Source organism: Danio rerio, chromosome 19 (genome assembly GCF_052040795.2).
Source record: "Danio rerio strain M-AB ecotype USA chromosome 19, GRCz13ab, whole genome shotgun sequence".
In the NCBI taxonomy this organism is placed as follows: domain Eukaryota; kingdom Metazoa; phylum Chordata; class Actinopteri; order Cypriniformes; family Danionidae; genus Danio; species Danio rerio.
The window spans coordinates 51097460-51120000 of NC_141039.2; the positions used below are offsets into that span (position 1 = coordinate 51097460).

Consider the following 22541-nt stretch of genomic DNA (forward strand, 5'->3'; position numbering starts at 1 on the left):
TGCATTAAGTCATGAAAATTGACTTGAAAGTTTTGGAAAAGTCTTTGTAAAATGTGTGTGAACCCTGAATATCTCCTGTACACGTGTGCATTAGTGTGTGTTTATTTCAGATTCTGACTTCAGCGATGAAGATGAACTCATCATAATGTGTGTGTGTGTGTGTGTGTGTGTGTGTGTGTGTGTGTTTACAGGTGTGTGTTTGCTGTTATCTGAAGTGTATTTCAGCTCTTTGTTTCGCTCCACTGAGGGTCAGAGGTCAGTGATTGTGTTCGCCCTCAGCTCCGCTGTGATACAATATATAATCGGCACACTAAAGGTGCACTCAGGGGCGGCACGGTGGCTCAGTGGTGTCGCATTGTGGCCTAACACCAGAAGGTCTCTGGTTTGAGTCTCGGCTGGGTCAGTTGGTGTTTCTGTGTGGAGTTTGCATGTTCTCCCCGTGTTGGTGTGGGTTTTCTCCGGGTGCTCCGGTTTCCCCCACAGTCCAAACACATGCGCTATAGGGGAACTGACTGTAATGTATGAGTGAATGATTGTGTATGGGTGTTTCCCAGGACTGGGTTGCACCTGGAAGGGTGTCTGCTGTGTAAAACATTTGCTGGTATATTTGGCGGTTCATTCCACTGTGGTGTGGACTCCTGATGAATAGTGGACTAAGCTGAAGGAGAATGAATGAAGGTGCAATATAAAGGTTCCTCATTGGTGTCATGAGTTCCTTGAAGATTCTTTAACAGAAAGTTCCCAGTCCACTGATGTTGTTTATTTATTTATTTATTTATTTATTTAGATGATTAAAGTGTTCTTCACATTCATTAATAACTGATTTAATGAAGTGAAGGCTGAAATGTTGTATTTTCAACAGTCTGATCCTCACCCATGCTCTTCTCACCGCTGCTGAGGGATTTCTGATGGTTGTTTGTTTGTTTGTTTGTTTGTTTGTTTGTTTCCCGCTGGTTGTGTTCGGTCTGTCCGCTGTGGTTCTGAGGGTTTGGTCGTCACTAATTATTGAAGGATGTTTAAGTCTTGATTCACCCTGACCTCAGAAAAGGAGGAACTAAATGTCTTGAAGAGGCCAGCGGTGGAGGAATATCCAGAGATGAGTTCAAAGACATAAAGCATCGAAACGCTCGCTCACAATATCACAAATATCAGATGTTTTCCATCCAAACGAGCCGCCCAGCGGGGACCTGTAAAACACACACACACGCACACACACACACACACACACACACACACACACACACACACACACACACAATTACATCAGTGCAGAGAGAGAGAGAGAGAACATTCTTCAGGAGTGAGGGAATTTACTGCTCTCTCTCTCTCTCTCTCTCTCTCTCTCTCTCTCTCTCTCTCCTCCTCCTCCTCCAGTCTTCATCAGATGTTCATCAGTGCTGCAGCAGCGTCTGACAGGAGCATCAGCAGATCTACAGGTAAGACTGAGCTCTGCGTTCCTCTTCAGAGAGACTCGCTCATGTGTGTGTGTGTAACAGCAGGTAGACAGAGGTGTTGCAGAGCTCTGCTTCTGTCTGATTCACGCCTCTATAAAGGCTTCAGCAGCTCTTCTGCTATTGATCATCTATTAGTGCTCATGATCTGCTGCTGTTATTCCAGCGTTCTGCACATTGTGTGTGTGTGTGTGTGTGTGTGTGTGTGTGTGTGTGTGTCAGGGCTTCTGTGCTGTGGAAAGCGGGCGTTCAGAGAGTTTGCTGGGATTGAGGGAGCTGATGGATGATGATGTTATTGATGAGGAATGATCGGCTGATGGAGGAGTTTACAGCAGATGCAGAACTCTCCATCAGCTCCTGCTCAAGTCTGCAGTAGTTATTTCATCATGTATGTCTAGTTCACATCTGAACTTTCTTTAATTATTTTTATTTGGGTCAGACTTTATTTTGATGGTCTGTTTGTTGAATTTAAGCTGCACTGCATCTTCATGCCAGCTAACTCTCATCAGATCATCAGTCGACTGTTAGGTTAGGGTTGGGGTTAGTTGACGGGTACTTGCAGAGTGTCTTCTAGTCAGTAAATGTGTGTTGAAGGAGCAGATCAGCAGATATCGAGCAGACAGTCTGCTAATACTCCAATACCCCATCAGAATAAAGCGTCGCCGTTATTTTAGTGTTCATGTGCTCTTCAATGTCCGCTGTTTACTCTGGACACCTCTGAAGTGTTGGATTTGTCCTCATCTAATATTCTTGTTCTCCTGAATCTCTCAGAGAAACGCTGAACTAATCAAACCGCTTCAGTGCAACAGCAGAGCATCAGGGAATAAACAGCTTCAATAAACTCATATTTCAGAGGTTTTCTTCGTTTGCAGCATCTCTGTGACTCTCTCAAACGGCCAGTGTGAGACGCGGAGACGCCGAGATCAGACCTGACCTGCAGACAGACGAGCAGACTCCTCCAGCGCTCCGTCTGTATGAAAGTCATATCTTATATTAATATCTCCATCAGTGCAGAGGATCTCTGAGAAGGTGCTTGGGTTACACACACACACACACACACACACACACACACACACACACAGAGACATCTGCGGTATTTATGGCTCAGTTTAGAAGGAATGCCATAAAGTCAGTGAGAGACGGTCAGCTGCCGTCAGCCTGTGCTGATGATGATGATGAAGATGCACAGTATTTTCCTCCTGACTGGCTCTAATGTTCTCACAGTTGTCCAGATCGTCTACACTGATGCTGTGTGCTGGAGGTCTGCTCTATCTCTACAGCTCTACAGAGAGCAGCAGACTATGACAGAGAGATCGGCTGTGGTCATCAGTGTGAGACGAGTCTGAAGCGCAGAACACCTCGTCAGCTCGGGTCAGGGTCATCATCAGAGCTGTAGGGTGAGCTTTGGTTATTGGGAGGAGTACAGCTCCTCTACACAGAGACACTGCAGATCTGAACAGGAGCTCAATCAGCAGAACAGAGTCAGAACATCTGCTGTACATGACCTGACAGAAACACACCGGAGCTGCTGCTTCTGTTCACCAAATCTAGATTAACACACACTCATCGAGCAGAACCAGCGCCTCGTTGAGCTCTTCATGAGGTGGGTTCTGGTATCTTCACTGGCCTCTTCACACGCTGACACTGGGAAAGGCAAACGCTGTTCAGATGGAGTTGAAGAGCAGTGACCAGTCCCTCTTCTTCAGATGTCCTCCAAGTGCTGTTCACATGTTCTTCAGCGTTTAACACAATAGTCTTAATACCTCATCTCTCTTGTCTTCGCTGTGGTGAGAGTATATTATATTGAGCTAGTTATTCTGCAGGCTGCTGGTGTTCAGCTTACTTTGTTCTGTAGTAAATGGTTAAAGTTGACAGTAGTGAAGATTGTCCTTGTTTCTGCTGTAGTGAGGGATGTTCATCCACTGGAAACAGTCCTGATATGAGAGATTAATGTAGGCTGATGCATGATCCAGTTCTGTGTGAGCTGATTGTGTTGTTAGAGTCTGAGCATTGCTAACAAAATGTAGAGTTCAGAGCAGAAATGAGACATGCCCTGACAGCCCCGCCCTAAAGGACTGATAACACCGCCTTAAAAGACTAGTAGCCCCGCCCTAAAGGACTGATAACACCGCCTTAAAAGACTAGTAGCCCCACCCTAAAGGACTGATAACACCGCCTTAAAAGACTAGTAGCCCCGCCCTAAAGGACTGATAACACCGCCTTAAAAGACTAGTAGCCCCACCCTAAAGGACTGATAACACTGCCTTAAAAGACTAGTAGCCCCGCCCTAAAGGACTGATAACACTGCCTTAAAAGACTAGTAGCCCCGCCCTAAAGGACTGATAACACCGCCTTAAAAGACTAGTAGCCCCGCCCTAAAGGACTGATAACACCGCCTTAAAAGACTAGTAGCCCCACCCTAAAGGACTGATAACACTGCCTTAAAAGACTAGTAGCCCCGCCCTAAAGGACTGATAACACCGCCTTAAAAGACTAGTAGCCCCACCCTAAAGGACTGATAACACTGCCTTAAAAGACTAGTAGCCCCGCCCTAAAGGACTGATAACACCGCCTTAAAAGACTAGTAGCCCCGCCCTAATTGACTGATAACACTGCCTTAAAAGACTAGTAGCCCTGCCCTAAAGGACTGATAACACCGCCTTAAAAGACTAGTAGCCCCGCCCTATTTGACAGAAAAGACTAGTAGCCCCACCCCAATTAACTGATAACACCGCCTTAAAAGACTAGTAGCCCCACCCTAATTGACTGATAACACCGCCTTAAAAGACTAGTAGCCCCGCCCTAAAGGACTGATAACACCGCCTTAAAAGACTAGTAGCCCCGCCCTAAAGGACTGATAACACCGCTTTGAAAGACTTGTAGCCCCGCCCTAAAGGACTGATAACACCGCCTTAAAAGACTAGTAGCCCCGCCCTAAAGGACTGATAACACCGCTTTGAAAGACTAGTAGCCCCGCCCTAAAGGACTGATAACACCGCCTTAAAAGACTTGTAGCCCCGCCCTAATTGACTGATAACACTGCCTTAAAAGACTAGTAGCCCTGCCCTAAAGGACTGATAACACCGCCTTAAAAGACTAGTAGCCCCGCCCTATTTGACAGAAAAGACTAGTAGCCCCACCCCAATTAACTGATAACACCGCCTTAAAAGACTAGTAGCCCCACCCTAATTGACTGATAACACCGCCTTAAAAGACTAGTAGCCCCGCCCTAAAGGACTGATAACACCGCCTTAAAAGACTAGTAGCCCCGCCCTATTTGACAGAAAAGACTAGTAGCCCCACCCCAATTAACTGATAACACCGCCTTAAAAGACTAGTAGCCCCACCCTAATTGACTGATAACACCGCCTTAAAAGACTAGTAGCCCCGCCCTAAAGGACTGATAACACCGCCTTAAAAGACTAGTAGCCCCACCCTAATTGACTGATAACACCGCCTTAAAAGACTAGTAGCCCCGCCCTAAAGGACTGATAACACCACCTTAAAAGACTAGTAGCCCCACCCTAATTGACTGATAACACCGCCTTAAAAGACTAGTAGTCCCGCCCTATTTGGCAGAAAAGACAAGTAGCCCCGCCCAAATTGATTGATAACACTGCCTTAAAAGACTAATAGCTCCGCCCTAATTGACTGATAACACCGCCTTAAAAGACTTGTAGCCCCGCCCTAATTGACTGATAACACCACCTCAAAAGACTAGTAGCCCCGCCCTAATTGACTGATAACACCACCTTAAAAGACTAGTAGCCCCGCCTTAAAAGACTAATAGCTCCGCCCTAATTGACTGATAACACCGCCTTATGAGACTACTAGCCCCACCCTATTTGACAGAAAAGACTAGTAGCCCCGCCCTAATTGACAGATACCGCCATAAAAGACTAGTAGCCCCACCCTATTTGACAAAAAAGACTAAAAGCCCCGCCCTAATTGAGAAATAACAGTGCCCTAAAGCACTGATACCCCACCCTAAATGGCTGATAGCTCCGCCCATGTTCCATGTGTTCAGAAGTAGAGGAAGTGATTGGGAGGGTGAAGAAACGCTGATGATGTCTGATTAAATATTCTGAGGGCAAATATTGTGTGTGTGTGTGCGCGCGTGTGTGTGTGTGTGTATCTTACTTTAACAAAAGCAATGAGACTCTCCCGATAGTGAACTCTGTGATGTTGTTAATGCGCTCGTCATCATCTGGAGAGGTCTGTGCAGCAGTTCTCATCTGACAGCAGTGTGAATAATCTGCAGTGATGATGACACTGAGCACAAGCACACTGCAGGACATCCTCCCTGAGCTGATCTGAGGTCAGTGTGTGTTGTTTGCAGGTGAAGATGGCGCAGGTGTTGCTGCTGCTGCTGATCGCTCTGCTGACCCCAGGGCAGCTCCTCACTGATACACCTGTGCAGGTGCGCATCACTGACAGCTGTGCACAGCTCCGCCCCCGGGAGACCCTGCTGGACCTGGAGCCCGACTCTCCACTAGTGCTGACCCATCGCATCCGCCTGCTGTCGGGCCCCGGGGCCGCCTGTGCTCAGTGTGGGGGGGAGCTGACGGGGCTGCAGGAGCGCATGGAGCAGCTGGAGAGACAGGTGTCAGAGCTGAGGGAGAGATGTGGAGGAGCAGAGGGGTGCTGCGGGAGCCAGCAGAGCAGAGGTGAACACACACACACACACACACACATTCTGTCTGAGGGGTGCTGCAGGTCCTAGCAGAGCAATGGCATATACATATACACTCACCGGCCACTTTATTAGGTACAGCTGTCCAACTGCTGGTTAACACACTTCTCTAATCAGCCAATCACAGGGCAGCAGCTCATTTAGGCATATAGACATGGTCAAGAGGATCTGCTGCAGTTTAAAGCGAGCATCAGAATGGGGAAGAAAGGGGATTTAAGAGACTTTGATCGTGGCATGGTTGTTGCTGCCAGACGGGCTGCTCTGAGTATTTCAGAAACTGCTGATCTACTGGGATTTTCACGCACAACCATCTCTAGGCTTTACAGAGAATGCTCCGACATAGAGGAAATATCCAGTGAGCGGCAGTTCTGTGGGCGCAAATGCCTTGTTGATGAGGTCAGAGGTCAGAGGAGAATGGCCAGACTGGTTCCAGCTGATAGAAAGGCAACAGTAACTCAAATAAGCACTCGTTACAACCGAGCTCTGCAGAAGAGCATCTCTGAACACACAACACGGCCAACCTTGAGGCGGATGGGCTACAGCAGCAGAAGAGCACACCGGGTGCCGCTCCTGTCAGCTAAGAACAGGAAACTGAGGCTACAATTCACACAGACTCACCAAAACTGGACAATAGAAGATTGGAGAAACGTTGCTGCTCTGATGAGTCTCCATTTCTGCTGACACATTCGGATGCTCGGCTCACAATTTGGCCTCAACAACATGAAAGCATGGATCATCCTGCCTTGTATCAGCGGTTCAGGCTGGTGGTGGTGGTGTAATGGTGTGGGGGAGATTTTCTTCGGGTCCATTAGTACCAATTGAGCATCAACGCCACAGCCTACCTGAGTATTGCTGCTGACCATGTCCATCCCTTTATGAGCACAGTGTCTCCATCTTCTGATGGCTACTTCCAGCAGGATAACGCAGCATGTCATAAAGCTCAATCATCTCAGACTGGTGTCTTGAACATGACGATGAGTTCACTGTACTCAAACGGCCTACATAGTCCCCAGAGCTCAATCCAATAGAGCAGCTTTGGGATGTGGTGGAACGGGAGATTGGCATCATGGATGTGCAGCCGACAAATCTGCAGCAACTGTGTGATGCTATAATGACAATATGGAGCAAAATATGGAGGAATATTTCCAGCAGCTTGCTGAATCTCTGCCATGAAGGATTAAGGCAGATCTGAAGACTAAAGGGGTCCAACCCGGTACTAGTGAGGTGTACCTAATAAAGTGGCCGGTGAGTGTATATATGTGTATAAAACTCTTTCTCGGTCTGCTTTCAGAGAAGGGCTCCAGATGTCTCCAGTTCAGTTCTCAGAGGATTCAGAAAGCGTCCTTGTTTGGTCTCGTTTGCGTTGTTGTGGATTATACTAATGCTGTAGGAAATCCAGCAGACTCGGCTCTCAGACTCCTGCAGCGTCCTGCATATGTGCACTCACACACACACACACACACACACACACACACACACACACACACACACACACACATATTCACTAAACACACACACACACACACACACACATATTCACTAAACACACTGTCTGGAGCCACAGCAGAGCGTGATGTGTTACTCAGTTCAGCACACACACACACACACACACACACACACACACACACACTTACATAAAACACAGTACGCATTATATTTTTAATCTTGTGTGTGTGTGTGTATTTGACAGGTGTGTGTAGTTGTCATGTGTGTATGTGTGTGTGTGTGTGTGACGCTGTGCTCCTCTCCTGCACAGGTTCTGTCTGCTCCACTGTTCGGCCCTCGACTGATGCGTGTCCAGACGGCTGCAGTGAGCAGGGCCGCTGTGTGGAGGGCAGGTGTGTGTGTGACTCCGGCTTCACGGGGCCCGACTGCTCTGTTAAAGCGTGTCCAGATGACTGTAATGACAGGGGCCGTTGTGTGGACGGGCTGTGTGTGTGTGACTCCGGCTTCTCGGGGCCCGACTGCTCCAGCAAGAGCTGCCCCAACAGCTGCAGTAACAGGGGCCGGTGTGTGCGGGGCCGCTGCGTGTGCCGACGCGGCTTCACAGGGCCCGACTGCAGCCAGTGCCAGCCGGGCTTCAGCGGGGAGAACTGCGACACCCGTGAGTCTGACTGTACACGCCATTACTGCACCTGAGACACCTGCTACTGTTACAGGCCCGTCTCATAATAATCAGCGTGTGTGTGTGTGTGTGTGTGTGTGTGTGTGTGTATCCAGCACTGATGGGTGTTTCGCGTCTCAGCACTCGAGACATCAGCGAGTCTTCAGTGACAGTGTTCTGGACGCCGCCGCCGCTGCTCTATGACACCTACCACATCAGCTTCAGCAGCAGCGTGAGTACACACACACACACACACACACATTATTGCATGAAATGTACCTGTAAATCCATCACATCCTCTGTTGTTGATCAGCCTAAATCTGCAGAGTTTATTAAGCCTCGTGTATATTATCAGTCGTGTGGTGTGGTTGGGATGGTGTCGGCTCCAGCAGTGTTCTAGACTCCTCCGGCTGCTCCAGCTGACGTCTGTCTGAGTGTTTTCCGATGGAACAATAAATGAATTTTTACACCGGCGTAAAATGAACCCAATCTGCCCATGGAAAAAGAAAATGTGTGCTCTGGACTGAAGCCTGTGCTTGATTCACAGTCCTCTGTGCCCGTTTGCACACACACACATGCACACACACACACACATACACACACACTCTCCACTGAGGACATCATTTCTCCACATCAGAGCTGTACTGTATGTGTGTGTGTGTGTGTGTGTGTGTGTGTGTGTGTGTGTGTGTGTGTGTGTGTGTGTGTGTGTGTGTGTGTGTGTGTGTGTGTGTGTGTGTGTGTGTGTGCGGCTCCTGTACTGTAGTGTTTACTGTAGACATGAGGATAAACACTAGAGCTCAGCTACAGACACGTGTGGACTCTCCTCTGGTGTGCTTTCACCCTGATTAAACCCTCCTGATCAGACTAATAGAGTCCTTCAGGCTTGTTTGAAACCTACAGGTCAGTGTGTTGGAGCAGGGCTGGAACTAAACTGTGAACTAAGGCAACATCATCTTCTTCTTCATCATCATCATGTCTAACACTAGTCCAGCTCTAACAGGTTAATTATCCTACAGCACTGACCGGCTCAGCTGATCAATAATCACACTGAAACACCAACAAATCAAGACAATATATGAAGACCAAAGATGACCCGTGAGCAGCGTCTTCTGCTGAAGAACATTACCTAAAACATTAAATCAAAATGAAGATTATTCTCTACATCAGACAAGATCAAACAGCCCAAACTATTATATCTCAGATATCCATAGGCAGAACAGCAGTGACTGCTTTACAGTTGAGTGCTCCACTGGTGTCTGAGCTCAGTTTGATGGCCTGTTTCTGTCACTAATTGTGCATACACACACACACACACACACACACACACACACACACACACACACACATGTGATCAATCTGCTGCTGATGTAAGCTCTGTCAGCGAGAGACGGATCATCGCACGCTTCAGGAGTGATCCGTGATGTTGCTGTAATCCCACATGCTGAAACTCTTATTTTTGCATGCATCAGTATGTGGAGCGCTTCAGCCTGATCTGCAGCTCTCGCTCAGCTTCCTACAGGGATTAAAAGCCCAACAAGCAGATCAGATATAATCAGATATAATCAGACAGACCCACTGCAGAGCTGGAGACGGAGGAGATACAACAGACGGATCCAGACGGTCCTTCACCACAAACATTCATTCATTTACTTTACAGCCCAGTCCCTTTATTAATCAGAGGTCCCCACAGCAGAATGAACCGACAACTATTCCAGCATGTGTTATGTGCAGCGCATGCTCTTCTAGCTGCAACCCAGTACTGGGAAACACCCATACACACTTATTCACACACACTCATACACTACGGCCAGTGTAGTTGATCAGTTCCCCTATAGCGCATGTGTTTGGACTGAAACCGGAGCACCTGGAGGAAACCCACGCCAACACGGGAAGAACATGCAAACTCCACACAGAAACACCAACTGACCCAGCCGAGACTCGAACCAGCGACCTTCTTGCTGTGAGCCCACAGTGATAACCACTGAGCCACCATGCTGCCCACTATTATTATTAATATAATTATTATTATTAATATTATTAATAGCAGACATCACAAAAGGTGTCTTGAGTTGCAGTATTGTAGAGGATGTCTGGTGATCTACTGGTCCACTTATAAATATTAATGCAATATTACTATTATTTTATATTTTCTTCATATGTTTTGTTATTATATTTTAATATGATTTATTATATTATGATATGTGCATTCATCATTTCATTTCATTTTATTAAACAATATTTGATATAATATCTATGGTGCAGAACTGTAATCTCGGTTGATTGGGTTTGTGTACACATGTAAATATGCAACACTTTGATGCCTCATGATGAATCCGTGTCTTGGTGAGGTGTTGAGTTTGACTTTAACTAGCTGATATGAACTAAAGCACAATGGTTGAGTTGTTGTGTCGCAGCTGCTGACCTCGGTGGGCTGGAACGCCGGCTCAGATCCAGAATCATCAATCTGTTCCTCATCTGCAGTCATCATAATGTCAGTCCATCATCTGCTGTTGCTCATCTCCTGAAGCTGAAGCGTTCAGAACCCTTCAGTGACGCGTTACACAATTAAAATAAATCATCTGAAGTGGAAATGATGGGAATATTCTGCTTTAGTCTGGTTGATTTATACTAGCACAGATCAGGCAAATGTTCCTCCAGTGATGCTCAGTAGCACATTTATCCAGTCAGGAGCTCTCTCAGATCCCACACATCACTGAACATCAGGAGAAACTGAGAGAAACCATCGACAAACTGAAGAAAACTGTGAGAAACTGCGCATTTCTGACTGAACAGAGATCAGCAACCGCACCTTCAGCTGTAAAGCAGACATTACACTGGCCTACAGACAGCTCACATGTTCACGAGCGCACTGAACACACAGGCAAACACTGTCAAGAGCACACACACACACACACACACACACACACACACACATATGCAGAGAAACACACACCAAAACCCTAACACACTTACACAGAGAGCATCAATGGAGGAGTGTGTGTGTGTGTGTGTGTGTGTGTGTGTGTGTGTGTGTGTGTGTGTGTGTGTGTGCACTGGAGACGCAGAGAGGAAATGCAGAAGCAGACACAGATGTGGACGCTGGTTTCCATGGCTGGAGTAAACATGGTCAAAAACACTCGCCGGCCAGAGAGATGACCTCAGAACAGCTGCGGCGCCACACGCTGGAGACGGCAGGACACAACAGCACATCACTGCTCCCAGATCAGCTCTTATGAGAAGCAGCATTCAGACAGACCAGCAGCAGTGAAGAGCAGAGCGGCTCCAGTCCATCAGCTGTAGTGGAGAACCTGTGAGTGAGCTCTGATGGGTTTCACCACAGATCTAGAGCAGGGGTGTCCAAACTCAGTCCTGCAGGGCCGGTATTCTGCATATTTTAGCCCCAACCCCAATTAAATACACCTGATCCAGCTCTTCTATGCTATACTAGAAACTTCCAGGCAGGTGTGTTGAAGGAAGTTGGAGCTAAACTATGCAGGACACCGGCCCTCCAGGGGAGTTTGGACACCCCTGATCTAGAGCTTTCTCCTGTACTAGGCCGGGTCTGCTTCTGGATCATGGCAGATGTGGCCGGGGCTTTAGTTCTTCTGTGGGCTACCAAAGTAAAGTCCCCTTTAAGGAGAAACAGTCAGCGGCCATATTTGCTCATTCAAGACCTGAAATCTCCAAACCTGCTCACTGGACACGCAGTTACATGACATCTTTAATCAGCAGCAGCACCAATCAGGGTGGAGATGTTAAAGACTCTTCACACTTACAGTGTTTCACTGATGCTGGGCGCATTACTGTAGGCATCAGGTGTGAACAGGAAGGTCTGTTCCAGCAATATTGAGTTGGGTTTCACAGTGCCGGAGGTCTCCTGTGGACACATTTTTATTTTACTGATGAAGTTATTCTGCAAATGTGACGCCAGTTGCTGGTATAAATGTGTGAAACACTGAAGATCTCCTGATTGTCCTCCAGACAGTAATGGTGTGTACTGGTTTTCACTGATTCTCCGTCTACAGAAGGAAACGGAGCAGAAAATAAGCTCCCGGATCAGCGGCAGACTGAGCTCCTACACGCAGACGGGCCTGGCCGCCGGACAGGAGTATACGGTCACCGTCACTGGAGAGAAAGACGGCGTGATGGGAGCGGAGAGCGCAGCGCAGTTCACTACCCGTGAGTCTGTCGGACTGCAGAATCACTCTGTGTTCTGGGGGTTTCTGACATCTGCTGCTTTATTTCTCCACAGTGATCTCAGGGCCCAGAAACCTGCGGGTGGTGAAGACGAGCACCACCTCCGTCATCGTCCAATGGGAGAAGGCGCAGGGGGAGATTGATAGGTATGTCCTCTCTGTTGCACCCAATCAGACAGATGGATCGAGCGGACCCCGGGAGATGTCCCTCCCCCCGGAGAGAGACTCCGCCCAGATTGAGGGTCTGCACGCGGGCCGCCTGTATGAGGTATCGGTGATGGCAGAGCAGGGCTCGACCCGGAGCCTGCCGGCCAGAGCTCAGGCCACTCCTGGTGAGTCCAGCGCTGGATAAACAAACACTGAACACTAAAACCATCAGAACACACAGACTCAAACTTACTCTGAGCTCAACATGTGGTTAGTTGTGATTGTGATGCCTTTGTTGTGTTTATGAAGAGTGGGATACTAGTGCCAAAACACACACACACACACACACACACACACACACACTAGTGCCAAAACACACACACTTTATCTAACAATGCCAAATGTTCAATTCTCTCAGGAAGCTTTTGCCTTTTTCTCCAGTTTTCTCTTGAACCAAACCAGGTCCAAAACCACTGATGTCACATTTACTGTCGACTCCACACTCCTCTACTGTCGAGTGGCAGATCTGTCTACATATCTGACCTAATCTTCTGCATTAACGCTGTCTCTTTATTAGCAGGATTTTCTCCTCAGCTGAGCCCCTGAGAGTGAAGTTAACTTTGAATGCATGTTTTAATCCTCATTGGTGTTGTAGGGAGAGCTCCAGTGTCTGGAAACAGCAGAGAGAGGACTCCACCGTTCACTAACTCAACGTTTCTGCAGCACCGGGGTCTGATGGCCAACACAAGGGTTCAACACTCAGGAAACTTCAGCAGACTCAAACCAGGCATGTTCAGACCCGGACTAAAGAGACCTCTGCATACGGGGACACATGGGATGATGAGAAGACCTTTCAATCCAGAAATTAAACACTTCACTTCCTTACAGACAGGAGTCAAAAGACAAATCACTGCTCCTTCCACAAACACATCAACAGTGGGGGATCTCACTAATGTAGACTCTAATGCAGAGTATCCTGATCCTAAACCACTGGCCCTGACTGTGAAGGAGACGCCATCCCAGCAGGAAAACAATGATATCAGCTTAACCAGGGAATCAGTAGACACTCGAGACCCGTCCAACATTGCTCAGACACACACTCGAGACCCGTCCAACATTGCTCAGACACACACTCGAGACCCGTCAGCCATTGCGCAGACACACACTCGAGACCCGTCAGCCAATGCTCAGACACACACTCGAGACCCGTCCAACATTGCTCAGACACACACTCGAGACCCGTCAGCCATTGCGCAGACACACACTCGAGACCCGTCAGCCAATGCTCAGACACACACTCGAGACCCGTCCAACATTGCTCAGACACACACTCGAGACCCGTCAACCATTGCTCAGACACACACTCGAGACCCGTCCAACATTGCTCAGACACACACTCGAGACCCGTCAGCCAGTGCTCAGACACACACTCGAGACCCGTCAGCCATTGCTCAGACACACACTCGAGACCCGTCAGCCAGTGCTCAGACACACACTCGAGACCCGTCCAACATTGCTCAGACACACACTCGAGACCCGTCCAACATTGCTCAGACACACACTCGAGACCCGTCCAACAGTGCTCAGACACACACTCGAGACCCGTCCAACATTGCTCAGACACACACTCGAGACCCGTCCAACATTGCTCAGACACACACTCGAGACCCGTCAGCCAGTGCTCAGACACACACTCGAGACCCGTCAGCCATTGCTCAGACACACACTCGAGACCCGTCAGCCAGTGCTCAGACACACACTCGAGACCCGTCCAACATTGCTCAGACACACACTCGAGACCCGTCCAACATTGCTCAGACACACACTCGAGACCCGTCCAACAGTGCTCAGACACACACTCGAGACCCGTCCAACATTGCTCAGACACACACTCGAGACCCGTCCAACATTGCTCAGACACACACTCGAGACCCGTCAGCCAGTGCTCAGACACACACTCGAGACCCGTCAGCCATTGCTCAGACACACACTCGAGACCCGTCAGCCAGTGCTCAGACACACACTCGAGACCCGTCCAACATTGCTCAGACACACACTCGAGACCCGTCAGCCAATGCTCAGACACACACTCGAGACCCGTCCATCAGTGTTCCGACACACACTCAGAACCCGTCTGCCACTTCTCTGCCCGTCACACACACCAGTGCACCCCGAGAGGAGCCGACAGTCACCACAGAGAGAAACCTCACCGCCCTCATCAATGGCACCCGCTGTGTCCGCAAGGTTCTGGTCGGGTATAAGAGGATCACCGGAAATACAACAGATGGCAGTTTACTGTCTAAAAACATGACAGTCGTGGTCGGCCATGTGAACGGGAATGACCTTCTACACACACTGAACCAGGAGCAGAATAAAGTGGTGGATTCTGAGGCCCGGGGCAGAGTGAATGATGGACAGAATGAGCAGATAATGAAGAAAACTCTCTTTTCCACAGGACCAGAGAGCGCAGATCAGCAGCCCGACACCAGCGCATCTCCTGTCCCGCAGGGCATCCGTCAGGTAGGAGATCAGCCGACGGGATCCAGACCAACATGGAGAAACACTGTCTGGTCCTCTTTACCTGCCTCCAGAACACAAGCTAGGCCCAAACCTGCCGGATCATCGTTTCCAGCATCCACAGATGTATCGCGCTTGAGGACGCCTTCCTCTTCCTCTTCCTCTTCCTCTTCTGCTTCCTCGTCTACAGAGATGAACACCACAGCACAATCCAAGGACTCGCCTACATCAGCAGCCAGATTCCAGATGAGGAACAGAAGTGAGCTGATGCCGCACCAGAACACACCGTACAGGCGTCTGCGCCGTCCTCACATCAGTGCTTTACAGAACCACACCAGACCGGCTCTAGACCCTAATCAGACCCGCAGACCTGCTCTAGGTCCAGCTAAAGCTCGCACACTGACTCCGGATCCAGCTCAGATCCACAGAGTGGCTCTAGATCCAGTTCAGGACAACAGACTGGCTTTAGGTCCCGATCAGACCCGCAGACTGGCTCTAGATTCAGCTCAAACCCGCAGACCGGCTCCTCCCTCCAGACCCATGATCAGGCTCCGGCACAGAGTGCCTCCCCTAGCGGGACACACTGGGTCCAGACTGAGGAACACACTGCAGCTCCATAACGGTCCAAACCGAGACTCTGGGGCTTCTGCTGACACTGACCAGCGCATGGTGAATCATAACAATACGCAGAAATATGAGCTGAGCAGCTCCAAGCAGCATGTGGAGGTCAGTAATCAGACATCTGCAAGGTCCGAGCATGAGTGGACCGCTCCAAAAGAACAGTTCAGACCCTTCACAATCACACAACCTGAGCTGGAAACCAGAGATGATGATGAAGATGATGAAGATGAGGATGGACTGGAGACGGCCGCAGGACGGGGCAGTGGGACCAGTGCAGTGTTTGGGTCGGCTGGACCACACACACAGATGGCCGCAGAACCACCCGCATCGGGTCACTCACACTCACTGTCCACCTCTGGGAAAGATCCTGCGTTTCACTCCACAACACACAACCTGATCCTGCACGCAGGTACACACGCAGACGCTGTGGTGTTTACTGTAGTTTCCTGGAGATCTCCGGCTGTTCTGCTCGGCCCGTCGGCTCTCCTGCTTTGCGTGTTGTTCAGTGTTCTCCTCCCCTTCAAGCCTTTTAATCAACACTTCCCTGAAGATTTGATTAAAGCGCAGTGTGTTCATGTCAGTGAATGTGTGGCTGTAACGCCGCTGTGGTCGCTGCTAACACTGTGCATTTGTGTCACGTGTTCGTGCATCATACTGAGCAGCACATGCTAAATGACGCGACAGTGAGATGAATCAGACGGTTTGCAGACGTGTGCGCCGCCGCCGCCGCTGCTGCCGCTGGTGTGTGTCCGGGTCTGCAGTGCTGTGTCTGTCAGTGTGTGTTTCCACCAAGAGTTCTCTGTTCCACATTAACATCCTCTCCATCATGTGTGTGTCTGTTCAGAACTAACATTAACCCTGGCAAAACAACAGCCAATGAGAAGAAGGGGGTGGGGCAGATCCTAGAGAGCATTTGATTGGTCAGGAGATTTGGTGAAGAGCATCAGGGTTATACCTGCTGGATGTGGAGGATGTCAGTGGACGCTCTAGACTAGACAGATATGCTGAAGACTGACACTGACATCTAAACACTTCAGTCTAATCTCACCAGAGCTGTAGATGTGCCGTGTGTGAGTGCTCCTCCAGAGACTGCAGTGTGTACTGAGCTCTGCTCTTCTTCTGTGGTCAGGCTGAGCGTGTGCTGAGGTCTTCATTTCTCTTCTGTTCTGCAGGTTACAGACCGGCCTCATCATCATCATAACCCTGCTGTGCTTCTGCTCTGTATAGGCGGAGGCCTGTATACTGTATATATGACCGGCTGCACATATATACACTCACTCTAATACACACTGTATGCTTTCAGCCAGATCACACAGACGTGAATGCAAGTACACCCCACTGCGCCACTGTCGTCTGCCACTGTCGTCATGTGTGACTGTCTCTGAGGAGATCTGCTGTTTCTGCATCTGTCCTTCTTTTCTCTTCCTCCTCCTCCTCCTCATCTGGGGTTCTGTTGGTCCTCCAGGTCCGGAGCCTCCGTCTGCTCTGCTGTTCAGTGATGTGACCGACAGCTCCTTCACCGTCACCTGGAAAAAACCCAAGAGCAAAGTGTCTGGATTCAAGATCACACACACACATGTGCAGGAAGGTGAGCACAACACACTAACCCTAACCCTAACAGAACACCAGAACTACCCGCTTGACCCGCTTTAACTCTCACAGTCTAAAACTTTTCTGAAATGAAACCCATACAACAGTAGTTGTGTTGCCATAGCGACAGTAGAATCACCACAGCAGATGAAAGTACTGTGCTGTAGTAGGGTTCTAGAGCACTGCAGTATTCACTATAGTCACTGCAGTATTCACTATAGTCACTGCAGTATTTGTGATGGATGGGTTTGTTGATTTTATGATTCTGTCGTGTTTTTCCTGCTGAAGCTTTTTTCCACATGTAAATAAAAGTGTTTATGAGCATTGATATGCAGTCTGCTGCTGTCTCTGTTATAATATCATATGATTGGTTTTTATTTTACCAAATGTGTGTGTGTGTGTGTGTGTGTGTGTGTGTGTGTGTGTGTGTGTGTGTGTGTGTGTGTGTGTGTGTGTGTGTGTGTGTGTGTGTGTGATGCAGGTGAGCCCATCTCTGTCAGTGTGGACTCAGAAACTCTGCGTCTGGATGTGTCCTCCAGGGCTCCGGGCTCCACATATGAGGTGCGGGTGGTGTCGGTGCTCGGGCAGGACGAGAGTGACCCCATCACAGACACCGTCACCACCCGTAAGACCACCAGCTCCATCCCTCTGGACAGTGTGTGTGTGTGTGTGTGGGACTGCAGGACACACCAGATGCAATGAATCTGACTGAATACCTCTGTCTGTTTCATGACTTTGAGGAATTAATAGTGGATCAGTAAAGTCATCAGTCGCTCTGTGTACCTTTAATCAGGGTTTCACCTCACATAACCTTCATCATCACCTTCATCATCAACTTGAGACTGAATTAACGACTCATTAGTTTAAGCATGGCTATAATCTCTCTCTCTCTCTCTCTCCCTCACCTGTGTGTTGTTCAGTGCCGGACGCTCCCACACACCTGCAGGCCATCAATGTGACGGACAGTGAAGCTCTGCTGATCTGGAGACCGGCTCTGGCCACTGTAGACCACTACAGGATCCTCTACAGTCCTGAGGCAGGTGAGCACACCGCCGACCTTTGACCTCTGACCTGCACTGATCAACAGCAGATCCTGTGTTTACCTGTGACCTGAGCTTTACATGTGTGTGTGTGTGTGTGTGTGTGTGTTCTCCTGAAGCTCGAGATTCTGCCGTGTCCATCAGTGTGTCGGGGAACGCAGCGCAGCATCACCTGCAGTCGCTCCACTCCTCCACCCGTTACACCGTCAGCATCAGCAGCCGGCGGGGGGGGCAGAGCAGCTCCAGCAGCAGCACAGCCTTCAGCACCACCAGCGGTCAGTGTGTGAGTGTGTGTGTGTGTGTGTGTGTGTTTGTGTGTGTGAGTGTGTGTTTTGTGCTGATGTGTGTGTGTGTGTGTGTGTGTTCAGGTGCTGGACGGGCAGAGGATGGTCCTCGTGACCTGAAGGCCACACAGGTGACCCCCCGCAGCGCAGTGTTGTCATGGAGACCACCTGAATCTCCCATCAGCGGATACAGGCTGAGCTACTACACTGACCAGCAGGACAGGAAGGTGTGTGTGTGTGTGTGTGTGTGTGCGTGCATGAGTGTGTTTGTGCGCTGTCTGCAGAATATGTGTGTGTTTCTGCACGCAGGAGCTGGTTCTGGATGCCGGGGTCTCAGAGCTGCATCTGCGCCACCTCGTGCCCTCATCAGTGTACACTGCGCAGCTGCAGGCGGAGAGAGCAGGACTGCACACACACACCGTCCACACACACTTCACCACCGGTGCGTCTCTGATGATCCTGCGTCAGTTATTGATCCTCCAGAACTCTGATTATCAGCTGCTTTAGCAGTGTGTGTCTGCCAGAGGGAATGTGGTCCCCTGTGTGTGTGTGTGTGTGAGTGTGTGTGTGTTTCCCGGGTGTTTCTGAGTGTACTTTTCCTCCGCAGGCAGTCTCCGCTTCCCCTTCCCCACAGACTGCTCTCAGGAGCGGCTGAACGGAGCGCTGGAGTCCGGCCCGGTGGAGGTGTTCCCGCAGGGGAGATCCGGCCGTCCGCTGAGGGTCTACTGCGACATGGAGACTGATGGAGGAGGCTGGACGGTGAGTGTGTGTGTATGTGTGTGCGCGTGTCTGGTTTATACTTCTGCATCAAGTGATCGCCGTGACTCACGGTGCAAACCATGTGTGTATCCGTGCAATTATACTACTGCTGCTGTGTGTGTTGCTCTGCAGTAACTCTTCTGAACACTAGATGGCAGTAAGTGTTCCTGTTCCTCTGTGTCGAGTTTCTTCGGAGCTTTCATTTTTCTGAACGCTTCCTTAATGTACAAGTAGCTCAAACTCAAAGCCACACCCCTCAGAATCTCAGAGCCACACCCCTCATAATCTCAGAGCCACACCTCTCATGATCTCAAAGCCACACCCCTCATAATCTCAGAGCCACACCTCTCATGATCTCAAAGCCACACCCCTCATAATCTCAGAGCCACACCCCTCATAATCTCAGAGCCACACCTCTCATGATCTCAAAGCCACACCCCTCATAATCTCAGAACCACACCCCTCATAATCTCAGAGCCACACCCCTAATGATCTGAGCTCCGCCCACGGCTGTATTCTGTGTGTTTCAGGTGTTTCAGAGAAGAAAAGACGGAAAGACAAACTTCTTCAGGCGCTGGAGGGAGTACAGCAGCGGCTTCGGGACACTGGACGGAGAGTTCTGGATGGGTGAGCAGTGTGTGTGTGTGTGTGTGTGTGTGTGTGTGTGTGTGTGTGTGTGTGTGTGTGGTGATGGGGAGTAGAGGATACCCAATGCAGAGTTTACTGTTTTCTGCTTGTGCTGTGTGTGTGTGCATGTGTGTGTGTGTGCATGTGTGCGTGTAGGGAATGAGCTGCTCCATAACTTCACCCAGTCGGTGCCGATGGAGCTGCGTGTGGATCTGCGGGCCGGGTCAGAGTCAGCGTTTGCTCGATACTCCTCCTTCACCATCGACACCGCCAAGAAGCACTACACACTGCGCGTCGCAGGATACTCGGGCAGCGCCGGTGAATGGGTTACTGCTGCTCCGCTTCTCTTCATTTCCTCTCTGCTCTTCTTCACTAGTTTTCCTCTGCTGTTGGTGATTTCCTGTTTCCTGTTCTTCAGGAGACTCTCTGTCGTACCACAGCGGTCGGCCGTTCTCGGCGCGGGACAGAGACCCTCGGCCCTTCATCACCCGCTGCGCCATGTCCTACAGGGGTGGATGGTGGTACAAGAACTGCCACGAGGCCAACCTGAACGGCCTGTACAACACCAGCTCCAACCACCAGGTGCGCTCACACACACACGCTCACACACACACACATGTGCACACACACACACACAATGCAGTTATACACACACACTGCAGCCACAAACACTGCAAACAGCAGACACACACAGAGCTGACTTTAGGCCGTCATCTCCTGCTCCTGGTTGAGTTTCTCTCACAGATGAAGGTTTACTGAAGACAGCAGTGTGTTGTGTTGTGTTGTGTGTTCCCGCTGCAGTGTGTGTGTGTGTGTGTGTGTGTGTGATGAGGAAATGCTCTGTGATCGGGGTTATTCCAGCGTGTCAGCTGCAGTGTGAGCTCCTCCAGCTAGTGTTGTGTCAGACAGCTGTATTCAGAGCAGATAACAGTTCAAGCCTCAATAAAACAAACTGAGTACAGATCTTACAGTACGAGCCACAAATCAGCTCCTAATAAAACTTTTAGGACATGAAGATGACCCGTTCAGCTGGAGATGATCTGTGCAGATTCATGTTAAAGGAGACAGAAGTCAGATTACAGCAGAAGTTCATCCAGTTAAAATAAGAGAAGTGTCTTCATGATTATTAAACAACACATTTATATGTATTATATTTCAGAAAATATCTTCTTAAAAGTGGTTTGCCTGATGCCTAAAATCAACAGAAAATCAGAGCAAAAACTAATATAATCTTCTAAATCTGATGTTGATTTCTCGAGATGAGCTCAGTCAGGGTTAGTGTGGCTGCAGTACCAGACACGGCCATCAGGAGACCTTCAGTTTGCATTAGTGACCATACAAGAGCGCCCCCTGTGTTCTCAGACATATGAACTGTATTCCTCTGTAAAAACTTTTGACAATATTTATAAGAATAATTCAGCAGTTTGGTTTCCAAATGTTTTCATAACTGTTGCTCAGTAATGTCAGTCAGTTATCAGTCCCCAGATATGGAAGAGAAATATTTGATGTGTAGTTTGCCATAATAGTCATAATGTTTAGATAACATCTCCTAATGCTCAGGCTGTTTCTACATGCATCTCTCATTTCTCTTTGCTATTTGGGCTTATTGGAAGCTGATTAGAATAAAACGTGAGGATCATCTTTTGATAAGATGTACTTTTAGAGGAAAGTGATGTTCATATATGTGGACTGAATGTACATAAACACTGTTTCCTGCCTGTCTGTAATGCATATTTAATATAGGAATATTTTGAACATGTTTTGACTATCAGAGAGTGAAATCAACATTTTTGCCCATTATGGACGGTTAAAACAGTGTTTGGGACACGTCATATGCTGCAGAACAGTTGCAGGATGATTCTGTGTGTCTGTAACAACATATAAAACACTCAGACTATCTTAAACAGACCCTGCAGAGCTCGAGTGTGCCGTCCACGCATGTGCCCACTCAAACACACTAAAAACACCACCGGCTGTAAAACATCAGACCTTTCCAAAGACACACAGTCTGTCGAGATTACACCAGGAATTCATTACAAAAAAAGGGGATTGAGGGTAATTTACACTGAGCGAACACTGTGTTAAACAGGCCACTGTGTGTGTGTGTGTGTGTGTGTGTGTGTGTGTGTGTGTGTTCAGGGTGTGATCTGGACGGCGTGGAAAGGCCAGGATTTCTCCATTCCCTTCACTGAGATGAAGTTCCGGCCGGCTTCATTCAAACTCTGAAGCTGAAAATCCTGAACATCCACACCAGCGCAACACACACACGGGAATACAGCCGCTCACCTGCAGTGTGTGTGTTCAACTGTACAGTTTCTATTTCAGGTGTTAATGTGGCGTATTCAGACTCACTCAGAGGGATTAGCTCTGTCCGTCTGTCTGATACAGAGGTCTGTCAGTGATAGATGTATATAGTGAAGATCTTGATGAAGAGCTAAACTGCACCATTCTGAGCACAATGTTGTCTCACATGCTAAAACTGACCAGCTCATGGCCAGAAAACAGGAGA

General features: G+C 49.0%; 1 protein-coding gene across 1 annotated transcript in view; it reads left to right on the plus strand.

Annotated features, from left to right (window-relative positions):
- The first annotated feature begins 1393 nt into the window (after nucleotides 1-1393).
- Nucleotides 1394-22541, plus strand: part of tnxbb (tenascin XBb) — a 21506-nt gene continuing 358 nt past the window's right edge. The window contains exons 1-18 of the mRNA XM_087296045.1: nucleotides 1394-1436; nucleotides 5791-6118; nucleotides 7901-8248; nucleotides 8365-8480; nucleotides 12277-12430; nucleotides 12504-12779; nucleotides 13250-16141; nucleotides 17198-17320; nucleotides 17804-17947; nucleotides 18243-18362; nucleotides 18482-18637; nucleotides 18731-18873; nucleotides 18956-19088; nucleotides 19254-19405; nucleotides 19936-20032; nucleotides 20189-20350; nucleotides 20451-20614; nucleotides 22172-22541. The exon at nucleotides 22172-22541 is cut by the window's right edge and continues 358 nt beyond it. Coding sequence (XP_087152171.1) covers nucleotides 5797-6118; nucleotides 7901-8248; nucleotides 8365-8480; nucleotides 12277-12430; nucleotides 12504-12779; nucleotides 13250-16141; nucleotides 17198-17320; nucleotides 17804-17947; nucleotides 18243-18362; nucleotides 18482-18637; nucleotides 18731-18873; nucleotides 18956-19088; nucleotides 19254-19405; nucleotides 19936-20032; nucleotides 20189-20350; nucleotides 20451-20614; nucleotides 22172-22258 — 5589 coding nt within the window. The 5' untranslated portion in view covers nucleotides 1394-1436; nucleotides 5791-5796 and the 3' untranslated portion in view covers nucleotides 22259-22541. The remainder of the gene's footprint in view (nucleotides 1437-5790; nucleotides 6119-7900; nucleotides 8249-8364; nucleotides 8481-12276; nucleotides 12431-12503; nucleotides 12780-13249; nucleotides 16142-17197; nucleotides 17321-17803; nucleotides 17948-18242; nucleotides 18363-18481; nucleotides 18638-18730; nucleotides 18874-18955; nucleotides 19089-19253; nucleotides 19406-19935; nucleotides 20033-20188; nucleotides 20351-20450; nucleotides 20615-22171) is intronic.